Here is a 12513-nt window from a genome sequence, read left to right as displayed (position 1 = left end):
AGTGAGCCATCTTGGTACTTATAGCAAAGGCGGAGAATATATCCCTTGTCACGTATGCTTATGAGGCCACAGGCCAAGATAGAATGTCCCTTGTCAGGTATGCTTGTGAGGCCACAGGCCAAGATGGAACACCAGATAGAGCTCTAATTATCTTCTATGATACCCAAATGCCATAGCCGTGGCAAGGAATCCAAAGACCAAGAAAGCTCCAATATATAGACATCTAAATTAGCCATTCGACATCAATGGACCTAGGGACTATTCAACCAATCCATTGTTTCTCCAAGGATGAAGCACTCGATTCATTGAGCAAAGCCCTATCTCATGAGAATTTTGAAAAGTTCAAAATATCTTGTACGTCCCTTTGGTGACGACGTCTATTGAATACATGCAATGTATGGATCATTGGTTCATACTGTCTATAAAGGTATATAATAAAGTGGGTAAGGATGTATTGCTCGACTCTTGTGCTAACTTATGTTTTGAGTATATGTATATCCGTATTGACTTAGGGTAATCCTATTTCCTTCTCTCTTGTTGTGTGAGTACAACCACACTACTCAACAAAGGATATGTCTAATGGAGACATTGGAACTCAGGCTACAAGATACGATCAAATGCAATCATAAGCTGTGTGCTTGTACATGAAAGGCCATTGCTCTTGGATGGCTCACAATAGACTAATCTCAAGAAACATAATGTGCATTGAATGGACATTATTAATCAAACAAGCGAATGAAAATTTCAAAGCATCCATATTTCTCCTTAGAGAGACAATATCTTGGCAAACAACTCCATTATCAAGTATGTAGCCAATACAACTATGAAGCAAATAGAGAGAAGACTCACTTGGAAACCAAAATTTAGTGTTTCCTTGTTCAAGCTACTCAACACATAACAACAAAAATGAATATATACATCCCAATATAATCCATCTCCAAAGTTCCTGTGTGAACATCCTATTCACACAATGCCCACGGAGATGTGGAGGTGCAAAAGTGAACATGATCTTATATAAAAGCTCCTTTCGGAGACGATTCCACTATATAATACCATGTGTGCAAGTTCAACCAACAAAGCTATCTAAAGCTACATTGCATAATCCAAAAGAAGAATTCAAGAACCTTTGATGATTACACTGTCTTTGATGCGAAGTGCATATTCAATCTCTAGTATAATGATTGGTAGGTAGATAACATGAACAAGGTTTCAAGGGCTGAATTGTTAGGTGGGGAAAGTACTTGGCCAAACACTAAAAAGGAACAGAGAATGTTATAGACTTGAAGCAATGAGACATTGTTTTTTTCCCCCTTTCTTTCACCCCTTACCCCTCTAATCTCAACTTATGTTATTGATACTTCCCATTATTTCATTGAGTACAGCAACAAGTTAAAACATAAGACGTTTTAGATATGTGTTCCTCTCTACAGGGAAGCTGGGCTAGAAGCTGACACAGTTCTTATCAGAGGACCAAGGTTCGTGATATCCTATTTGCCTTGAAAGGATATGGCTTCACCAACACTTCAAAAGACAAAAAAGTAATAGTGGATACACGTCTGATATAGCAAAATACATGCTATGGAATTTGGAGTGAGTGGATTTGTGGAAAGGATGGAAGAATAAGGGTGGTTCTTTTTTTGTCTAAGGCTGTGATTCCAGCATGTATGCCTAGCTAGATAAGACTTTGGAACTGTACATGTTCTACAGCTTATCACAATGCTGAGCAGTCATGGTCATAGAGTTATGGGCTATTGATACTTTACCTGTATTTGATTTGTATTCAATTTGGTCTCACATCAGAGACGTCTCTCAGCTTGCAAAATTGTTCTTCATAACTTAAGACCATGGACAGATCACAGCTGCACGCAAGAGTCACTGTTGGATAGCCATCAATTAAGACATCTTGAAAGTAAATAATCATTGACCAAGTAGGTTTTCTGAGACGTGTCCTGAAATCAATTCCTGGGACAATTCCATATAGTTACATAGTTAATAGGGGGATTTTATATTTAGGAGTTCATCATGTAAGACATCTTAACCACTAGACAATAACAACACCTTCAAGGGTGGAATTTGAGACTAACATATATCCAATAATTGGATAGATTTACAGTAGAACCTGACGGAAATAATCCAAAACAACACCGACGAACATTGGATTTGATTCCAACAACTCAGTGTCCAGGTCCCTGACATACACATAAAGATGGCCAAGTATTAAAAGGCCCCAGCAAAGTACCTATACTCATAACCAGTGCATCTTAAGTTTGTCAGAACTTTGTCCTTCACTTTGGGTTTATCTGTGCCTTAGTCCTAAACACGAATATAACTTTGCAGCAATAGACAATTCAGTCTCGTGCTATTTGACAATCCATCCTAGAATTATAACGAATGGAAACCATTATGAGTCAGCAGAAGGAAATTTGATGGAACCACAGCAACGATAGTAACCAGATTCTTCAAACAAAAACCGCTGAGATAAATGAGCTTCTGTGATTGTGTGGACACCCCAATCTTCTGATCGATGCTTGATTAATATTTGCCTTGCATCAAAAGGTCTAGCACCCCGTCTGCAGATATGAACACAAAACAGTTGCAGCAGAGTCCAGACATACTTCGTGGTATACCATGTAGAGTCTCAAAATGTAAGAAATTCAGCACCAGAGTTGAAGGATCTACACAATACCTTCTGCGGTGAGCTGTGTTCATCAATGTGGCATGCAACTGCACAAGACAACCAAAAATCGGTTGAACTTAGTGTGTATATGCATTTAGGAACAACTGCACTGTAATCCCAGAACGAACTACAATCACCTGTTGTTAAATTAAACTTCATACTGTTCTGATTTCAGAACATTATTTAACTCTTTTTCCCTTCCAGGATGCTTCTTGCTCATCATCATCAAAGGGCCTTGATTTAAAATAATTGCTGAATAGACTTCAATGGACCAGTTTCCCTTGGGTTTATGGTTGAGCACATCTCAATTCTCCCAAAAATTGCTCATTCTTTCAACACATTTTACCAGAAATGAAGTGCTTTTAGTTCAGGACAAAAAGCAATTTAAAGCCCATCGTTCACTCATTGAAAAATTGCCAATACAGAAAATTGCAGAGGTCAATAGGATCTCTTCACATACTGGGACTGATAATTAAATGTTGGTTGGAGAAGCAAATGAATTAAGCTACGACAGAAAGAGAAACACCATTCATGACTCCTCTTTGATGTCAGATTTTTAACATTCTGTTTAAACAGACACGCACGAGCACATGCGCACACCGAATAAAATAAATATCACTTATTGTTATTAAGAAGAACCTGACAAGCTGGATGTGACAACACACCTTCAATTCTTGCCGCATGTCCTGACCCAACAAGAGACCTGACTCAATAAAGGCATCAATTATAACCTCTGCTTATGTCAAGGTAAATCCAAATTAAATATACAAGCACCATTAATAAAATATTACCGCACACAATAATCTGTATTAAAATTGTACCAGCTTGCCTTTAGTCACATGTATACAATATATATGCACGTTTCTGTTATAACTTCAAAAGTATAACAGAACCAAGTCATCGTATAACCACCCACAAATATTAACCATAAAACTCAAAAATTCTACTGCCTATCCAGAACATGATGACAAGCAAGCTTAATGTTATGATGACTACTATGCAAGGTCACATTTATGTTGGGAAATTGGCAATAAGTAACATTACAATAAGCCAAAACAGCACTCTCCCAAAAACATGCTATCATCCCAATTTATCACATGCTATGACTCTATGATCGTAGTGTACCATATGTACAGCACATGCATCCGTCCTGCATCATGGAAAAATATTTAAGGGTATGTCAAGTACGCACTCTTTCTAAAAAATTATTATTTTTCCCCGGAGAAAAGGGGCACAGGAGAGAGAAACTTTATTAAAGTCTTCAAATGACAGAAGGGTCTAGGAGTCTAGACTAAAAAACGAGATACAATAAGCTGAAAGGGTGGAGCCACAAAGCAGGCATCTGCAGGCAAGACAAATACAAACACAAACACAAGTACTAGCTATCTAAGCCCATGGAGAGAATGGGAACTGTGGTCTGGTATCACTCTGGCGGTCCTGTGTATGCTATCTAAGGAACCGAGTCCTCCGGGTGGCAAAAAATGGATAAGAGATTCTCAGCAGAGAGAGGCTGTTGCAATTCATCAGTGCTGCAGTGACATGAGACTTGTGATAGAGTGCTGATATCGGTCAGTCTACATAGTCCACTGTGGTCTCCTAGCCGAGGCTCTCAATCAAACACGTGCCACTATCACCCTCGTCGGCTATGTCCCTTGTCTAGCAAACATGGAGGGAAGATCCCCAAGCCTCATTTGTGCATTGAAATGCTGACAGGTCTCTCATGTCTCTCACTCTGCAGCCTCAGCTACGCCATCTCCCTAGGGACTATCAGTAGAGGGGGGAAGAGAGTGAAGGAAAGGGAGTGAGTGAGAGCAAGAGGGATTGAGAGAGTAGGAAGCTTGAAAGCTGAAGACGTAGTTGCAATAGAATAGAGTGAAAAGAGTACAACTCAAAGTGAGAAAGATAAGGTTTTGTCCTAGTGACAAAACCTTAGTAGTCACTAACCATAGTTAGTGAACTAACTGCGGTTAGGGGGAAAAACCTCTTAAAGAGGGAAAAGTGCCCCTAACTAGCTTATTATATTACATTGGTTACTGCTGAATTATATCTATAATTCTAACACCCCCCTGCAGTGCCAATGTCATGTACAAGGCTGATCAATCACCAAATGGATATAAGTTCAGGGCACTGCGAAATGCCTCAAACTTCTCACGTGGTAGCGCTTTGGTGAAAATATCTGCAACGTTGTCATGTGTGGACACAAAGATCATACTGATCTCTCCTGCATGCAACTTCTCTCTGACGTAATGATAGTGAACCTCAATGTGTTTCGTGCGAGCATGAAACACTGGATTCTTTGCCACTGCAATGGCACTCTGACTATCAGTGAGAATTGGAGAAGGACCCTCCAAAGACAGATGAAGATCAGCAAATAAACGTCTCAGCCAGACACATTCAACTGTTGCTGTGACAGCTGCCCTGTACTCAGCTTCACATGATGAGGTAGCCACTGTAGATTGTTTCTTGCTCAGCCATGAAATGCAAGATTTACCCAAAAAGAAACAATTGCCACTAGTGGACTGCCTAGTGTCATAATCACCAGCCCAATCTGAATCACTGTAGGCATGCATCTGCAAGTCACCCCCCCTGGGAAATAGTAAGCCAAAAGACTTGGTGCCCTGCAAATAACGGAAGATGCGCTTAACTGCCTGCCAATGCATAGTTTTGGGGCTGTGCATGTACCTGCTCACCTGAGATACTGCAAACTGAATATCAGGCCTAGTATTGCAGAGATATATGAGGCATCCAACAGCTTGACTGTAAAGTGTGGCATCAACTGATTCTCCTGCATCATGCATTGTGAGTTTCAGCCCCGGTTCCATAGGAGTAGATATGGGCTTACACTCTTGCATGTTAAATCTGTCCAAGAGTTTCTGAACATACTTGGACTGAGACATAACAGTGCCACGTCTCTCATGAGAGAACTGGATCCCCAAATAAAAGTGAAGCAGCCCCAAATCTGACATGTCAAAGTTGGTCTGCAAATCAGCTTTGAAATCTGCAATTTTTTATTCATTGGACCCTGTGAGCAGTAAGTCATCGACATAAAGAAGGATGACTAATATTTCCCCGCCATCCATCTTGATGTAGAGGGTGCTCTCAGTAGGACTATTGTGCAGCCCCTTGCTGGTCAAAAAGGCATGTATCTTAGCATACCATGCACGAGGGGCCTGTTTCAGCCCGTATAAAGCTTTATTGAGTTTGCATACTTGAAGTAATTTGCTGTAATTTCAAAGCCCGGAGGTGGTTTGACATACACCTCTTCCAGCAAGTCCCCATTTAAGAAGGCTGTTTTTATGTCCAACTGATGAACATTCCACTCAAAATGGGCAGCCATTGCAATTACTGATCGGATGGTGGTCATCCGGGATGTAGGAGCAAATGTCTCCTCATAATCTATGCCCTTTTTCTGAGCATAGCCCTTAGCAACCAGCCTGGCTTTATATCTATCAATGGAGCCATCTGGCTTCCGTTTGACTTTAAATACCCATCGTGTGCCAATAGCATGTTTACCCTGTGGCAAGTCCACAACATCCCAAGTCTGATTTTTTGCAATGGACTGCAACTCATCGTGCATGGCATTCATCCAATGCACATTACCTTTTGCTTCTTCAAATGTGGTAGGCTCCTCCTCATCAAGGAGAGTACCTGCATATGCTGATTCCACTGAATTAGCACCTTCCATGTGCCTTGCTGCACTGCGAGTCCTGCCAGGTAACGGAGCATCAAGTTTACTCTCCCTGAGAGTTTGTAACAGCCAGTTTGGGACTGTTTTTGCTGCATGTATGTCTGCAATTTCTTGCTGCACCACTTGTTCCACTGCCTGTGGAGGAGGCAAGACATCCTGTGGCGGAACTGAAGCATTTGAAGGTTGCTGTAAATTCTGATTTGGATCAGAAAAATCAGCAGGGGAACCCAAAGCAATGGGTAGCAACCCTTGAAAGACATCCTCTGAAGATGAAGGCATTTGAAAATCAGCTTGAGTGTGAGCTGAATTTTCAGAAAATATCACATCTCTACTTACAATGATTTTGCGTGTAGCAGGATTGTAGAGACGATACCCCTTGCTTTCTGCACTGTATCCAACAAATATGCATTTGATGGCTATCTGACAATTTGTGCCTAAATTCAACTGGCACATGTGCATAGGCAAGGCATCCAAAGACTCGGGAGTGATCCACTGAAGGCTTCCTGTCATTCCAGACCTCAAAAGGAGTTTTTGTTTTTAAAGCCTTAGTGGGAGCCCTGTTCAAAATGTAATTGGCACACATCAAACCCTCTAACCAGAATTTATGAGGCATGTGTTTGCTTTTCAGCATACATCTGTCCATCTCCATGAGGGTTCTATTTTTCCTCTCAGCTTTGCCATTTTGCTGAGGGGTCAGCCTGACTGTGAGCTGATGCACAATACCCTTTTGCTTGAGAAAAGCATCAAATTCTGCAGATAGGTATTCCCCACCTCTATCCGTGCGTAATGTCTGTATCTTGAGTCCGGTTTCATTTTCAACCATGGCTGAAAAGTGTTTAAACACTGTGAACACTTCAGATTTCTTTTTCAGCCCATAAACCCAAGTAAAATTGGAGTAGTCATCAATAAATGTGACAAAGTAGAGATGACCACCCAATGACGGAGTTCTCATGGGACCACAGACATCACTGTGTATAAGCTGCAATTTGCGAACAGCTTTAACTGAATCATCCTTTTTGAAGGGGAATCTATGCATTTTACCTAAAATGCACCCTTCACAGGCATGTGGAGGAGGTATCTCAAGAGGTGGCAATGCATCAACCATTGAAAATTTCTGAAGTGTCATTAAGCTGTTATAATGCATGTGGCCATATCTGGCATGCCATAGTGCTGCATTTTGCATGGCAGCTGTAGGGGTAGAAATTGCCAAAGCATGGGCTGCTCTTTTCTCAAAAATATCAAGCTGAAAAAGCCCACGCAGCAGAGTACCAGATAACATTAAGGCATAGTTAGCTTCCCTATCTCGGACAGCACATTTGTCATCCTCAAAGATGACCTGAAATCCCCCTCTGTTAAGAGTGGACACTGAAAGGAGATTTTTGGTTATGCCAGGCACATATAAGACATCAGAAAGTCTGAAAATTGAGCCATCAATTGCAGTGAGCTCAACTTCTCCTGTGCCACGTACTGAATATGAGGAGTTGTTGGCACAAGTGACTTTCTTCCCAACAGGAGGTGGATGCAAGGAAGTAAAAAGACACTTCCTCGAAGTGATGTGCTTGGATGCACCGCTGTCAAAATACCATGTGTTCAGTGTTTCATTAACACTGAAAGCAGATGCATCTGTAGAAGAGTCAAAGCTGCAAGTCAAAAATGCATATGTATCATCACTGCAAGAGGCTGTACTATCCCGAGCATCTGGAACAGCCAACCTAGAATCAGAAATGCAAGATAAAAAGGCATAATCTTGACCAACAAAGTTGGCTGCAACATCCCCACTGTCAGATGCACAAGGGGCTGAATCTGAAACAGCCATTCCTGAGCTGTTTTTCTTTTCTTTTGCAATCCTTTTCCTGCATTCTGCTATGTGATGACCTGGCTTTTTGCATTAGTGACAAAAACCCTTCTTTTTGGGCTTACTTGCATCACTTTTAGCCTTTTGTGTAGGCTGTCCTGACCCACTGGAAGGCTGATTTGCTGTTGTCTTTGCCTGTCCCTTTGTTTTTGATTTAAATTTTGAGAGCATGGCTTGTTCACCTGCACGTGAAGCCAAATTTTTCCTGGTCTGCTCTTCCTGAAGCAGAAGTCCTATCAACTCATGAAAAGAGAGAGGATTTGCACCCCCCCTCAATGATAAATTCGGCGAAGTGTGAAAGCTGAGATAAGACTCAGGAAGAGAATTCAGAGTGGTTGTAATCATCTCTGAATCAGGAATAATTTCATCTATGTTTAACAACTGCTCTCTGAGATCCTGTAGCTTTGTGAGGTGGACTGACATGGAGTCACCCTCCTCCATATGGGTATTGCTCAACTCTCTTTTTAAGAAAGATACTCTGGCATCATTCCGTGCTGCATACATGCTTTCCAAAATATCCCACGCTGCCCTGGAGGTCTTACACGACCGGATATGCGGAATGATTGATCTTTTCACTGAAAGAGAGATGCATGACAAGGCTAAGGCATCCTGTGAATCCCATCTCTTTTGCTCTGGAGTATTGAATGTAGCTGCACCAACAACTTGTCCTGCAGCTGCACCCTGTGCACGACCTCTTCCACCTCCTTGCTGAGGAGGGGTAGCAGGTGCAATATCTGCTGGTCGGATTTCATCCCCATTGACATAATCCCATAAATTGCGAGAAATCAGAATATTACGTACCATGAAACTCCAGAGGGAGTAGTTGGTACCATCCAACTTGTCTTCCTATGAAAGACCACCGAACTGGAACTCATTCTGATTTTGATGGGCCATATCTGAGAAAGAGATTGAAGCAGATACAAAGCTGAATTCCCTTACTGGGAATAAAATGCACAACTCCCAAAAACACAGCCAAGCACGGGCTGTATATGCAACTTAGATTTCTGTACTTGAGCTGTCAGAAATCTGTCCAAGCATCAAACACTCTCCAAAATCTGCCAAAAGTGTTCCAAACACTCCAAGAAAGGCAGTATGTACTGAATACTCCAAAAAATGCTCTCCCAACACAAAAGCCCCAATTTGTGGCTAGAAATTGCAGCCAGAAAGGGGCAAAATTACTAAAAGCCCCAAATCTGCAATTTTAAAACAAAAGCCCCAAATTTCAGACTAGATCTCCAATTTTGCTCCAGATGTAGCTCCAAAATTGCACAATGATTGCAATGGCTGCAATATGCAAAATGCCCCAAATGTACTCCAAAACAACTGCACCAAACTGTAGTTTTCTGCAAGATGAGCCTGTCAAAGAACACCCGAGGCTGACAGCAACCGGTGTAGATCTGCAAGTACAGATGGTAAGTCCAAACTGTACGGTAAGTACAGATTGTACATACTGTACGGTAAGTACGGAACAGGCCGTACAATACGGAAAGCAAGAGCTGTACGGGATTGGCGACGATGTACAGCTCTGAAGTGCGGAGCTGTACGGTAAACTTGTACGGCTTCCTGCGCAGGTACGTCGAGCAGATACGGGAGCTGTACGAAAAACAGGTACGGATATTGTATGGCGCGCAGGTTACGGGAGCAGAGCTCTGTACGGTGGCAGATGGCGACACGTACGGAGCTTGTACGACGATGTACGGTGGCAGATGGCGACACGTACGGGGCTTGTACGACGATGTACGGCACTTCACGATGTACGGGGCGCAGGAATGTACGGCGAATTCCGTACAGCCGTACGGACTGTACGGACGATTTGGAGCAGACTTGTTACGTGGAGCAAAAAAGTACGATGAAAGAAGCAGGGAGCCCGAGTCTCTTGGACCTGCTCTGATACCAAATGAAGGAAAGGGAGTGAGTGAGCAAGAGGGATTGAGAGAGTAGGAAGCTTGAAAGCTGAAGACGTAGTTGCAATAGAATAGAGTGAAAAGAGTACAACTCAAAGTGAGAAAGATAAGGTTTTGTCCTAGTGACAAAACCTTGGTAGTCACTAACCATAGTTAGTGAACTAACTGCGGTTAGGGGGAAAAACCTCTTAAAGAGGGAAAAGTGCCCCTAACTAGCTTATTATATTACATTGGTCACTGCTGAATTATATCTATAATTCTAACAGAGAGAGAGAGAGTCTCGACCTCTAGCATGCATAACTTGCAAATCTGCTACGCTCTGGGTATACCTACAGCTCTCCCTATCTCAATCCTCAACTAATGGGATGACACTCGCATCTGTCTAATGGCAATCCTCAAAGCATGTGAGACTCCTCTATCCTCCAGGTACCGGGGTCTGATAATGAGTCAATTCTTTGATACTCTCAAGAAATGGTCGCGAGAGAACTGGATCTTGTGTGGAGCTCCTAGTCCCCCCTCCAAGTCTGAGACATATGGAGCTGGAGGAGATCTAACCGTATGATACGGTTAACATCATCATGTGGGATTGACTCAGATGGTGCATCCATGTTGTACTGCAAGGAGGAAAGCCGGTCCACTGAATATCGTGACTAGCAAACCATGTGAATATGTGTGCATACCATACCGCATCAACCCCACTCTCTGCTGGCCGTCTGGATGACTCTAGTGCCCACCTCGTAACTCCAATGGGATAGGGCCCAAACTCTGTGGAGGAATGTCACTGTCTGAAAAATGGCATCAACCTGGAGAGGTGTCATGGCAAACTCTACCTGTACTATCTAATGAGGGACTGAGGGCTTACTCTGAATCATCCTAGACCTCATAGTCACCTGTAGCTGCTCAAATCTCCTACACTCTGTCATCGAGAGATCAAGGTGCTACATACATGGCAGTTGGTCTCACAAGGGTTTGAAAAACCAACCCTACGTCGGTGGATCCTGAAAGCTTGTCTAGAATCACTGCCTCACCAGAGCACCTTGTGCATGCGTGAGTCGTGCCCTGGCTACATGAGTCATTGTGAAAACTCACCCTATGAAAACTGCCCCCAGGTATGTGTAGAACTGCACTATCTCCATTGGCTCACGTCGGTAAGTGAAGCTATGTCGATGAAGCACTGTGGGTGAGGTGTTGAGGATGAGAACCTTGCTCTTCCTAAGGTTAACTGTCAAATCCCTATCTCTACAAAACACCTCTAAGGCCTCCAACTGTCTCTGCAATCCCTCCTCTAAGAATGATATAAGGACTATGTTGTCCGCATATAGTAGTATCTGTATCATTAGGTCAGCGAAAAGTGATCCCTCGTCTCCTAGGCGGTCTATAAAGGATGTGATCTCATCAATGTAGAGCCCGAAGAGAGTCAGTGAAAGGAGGCAACCCTGCTGAACCCCGACTGTGCTCTCAATCAATCTGATGGGTCTCCCACTGCCCGAACTCTCCCTCTAACTGACTTAAATAGGCTCATCACTCCTAAGATCATAATCTATGGAATCTATCTCTTGTAACCTCTTGATCATGTGGGATCGTGGGATAGTGTTGAAGGCCTTCCGAAAGTCTACAAAGCAAGCACGGACTTTCTGGTGTCTAGATCACACCTCCTCAATGGTAGCCCTCAAGGTGAAGGTCTCGTCCAAGGTAGAGTGTTGTCTCTAAAATCTTGCCTGCCCTAGACCACACTGTCCATTAGCTGTGTCTCGGCTGATCTCCCTCTCTAGTACCGATCCATAGATCTTGGCCAAGGTATGGCCAATCATAAGAGTGCAGTAGTTCCCACTGTCCATGGGGTCCCCTACTTTGATTATCGGTACAATGGTGGTAGTGCACCAAGCATGTGGGAGCTGTGCCATACAAAATGGTTGAACATCTGTGCTAGAACCGGAGCCAGGACCTCCTATCCAGGTGGGAAGGGCTTAATCCGTAGTCCCTCACAATCTTGTGCTCTCCAATTATGAAGCTGACGAAGTGCAGCTCGTATATTATGTGTAGTAAACACATGACAAGTAGTGGCATGGGCATAGAGGACATATCATGTAGTGCCTGCATAAGAACTCACAGATAGAGCATGCATATGTGTGCCAAATGTCTGGATTAGTGATGCGAATAAGCAATTTTCCCTTTGACAAAAGCTCCCATCCAGTGGTGGGATCTCCCACTCAAAATGATCTTATCCCCTCGTCCATCTGGTGTGAGGAAAGCCCGCCTCTTACGACGTGTCAATCATTCGAAGATCAGTTGCGGCTCAGCTGATGTTAGATGGCCTAAGGCTCAGGCCTAAGGCTCACTCACGTGTGAGGTGGGCTCTCATCTCTTTGCACTTGTCATCGAACCAAGA

The 12513-nt window shown here is 43.0% G+C and overlaps 1 protein-coding gene across 1 annotated transcript in view; it reads right to left on the bottom strand.

Moving 5' to 3' along the window:
* Positions 1 to 1956: 1956 nt before the first annotated feature.
* Positions 1957 to 12513, bottom strand: part of LOC147884597 (uncharacterized) — a 186339-nt gene continuing 175782 nt past the window's right edge. The window contains exons 12-14 of the mRNA XM_087397594.1: positions 3343 to 3410; positions 2687 to 2724; positions 1957 to 2570 (exon numbers count right to left, since the gene is read on the bottom strand). Coding sequence (XP_087253720.1) covers positions 2402 to 2570; positions 2687 to 2724; positions 3343 to 3410 — 275 coding nt within the window. The 3' untranslated portion in view covers positions 1957 to 2401. The remainder of the gene's footprint in view (positions 2571 to 2686; positions 2725 to 3342; positions 3411 to 12513) is intronic.

This window comes from Dipteris shenzhenensis, chromosome 26 (assembly GCF_047967505.1).
Source record: "Dipteris shenzhenensis isolate YYH24624 ecotype China chromosome 26, Dip_SZ_1.0, whole genome shotgun sequence".
NCBI classification, from domain to species: domain Eukaryota; kingdom Viridiplantae; phylum Streptophyta; class Polypodiopsida; order Gleicheniales; family Dipteridaceae; genus Dipteris; species Dipteris shenzhenensis.
Note: the sequence above shows the minus strand (reverse complement) of the source record. Positions and strands in the feature narration are given on the sequence as shown.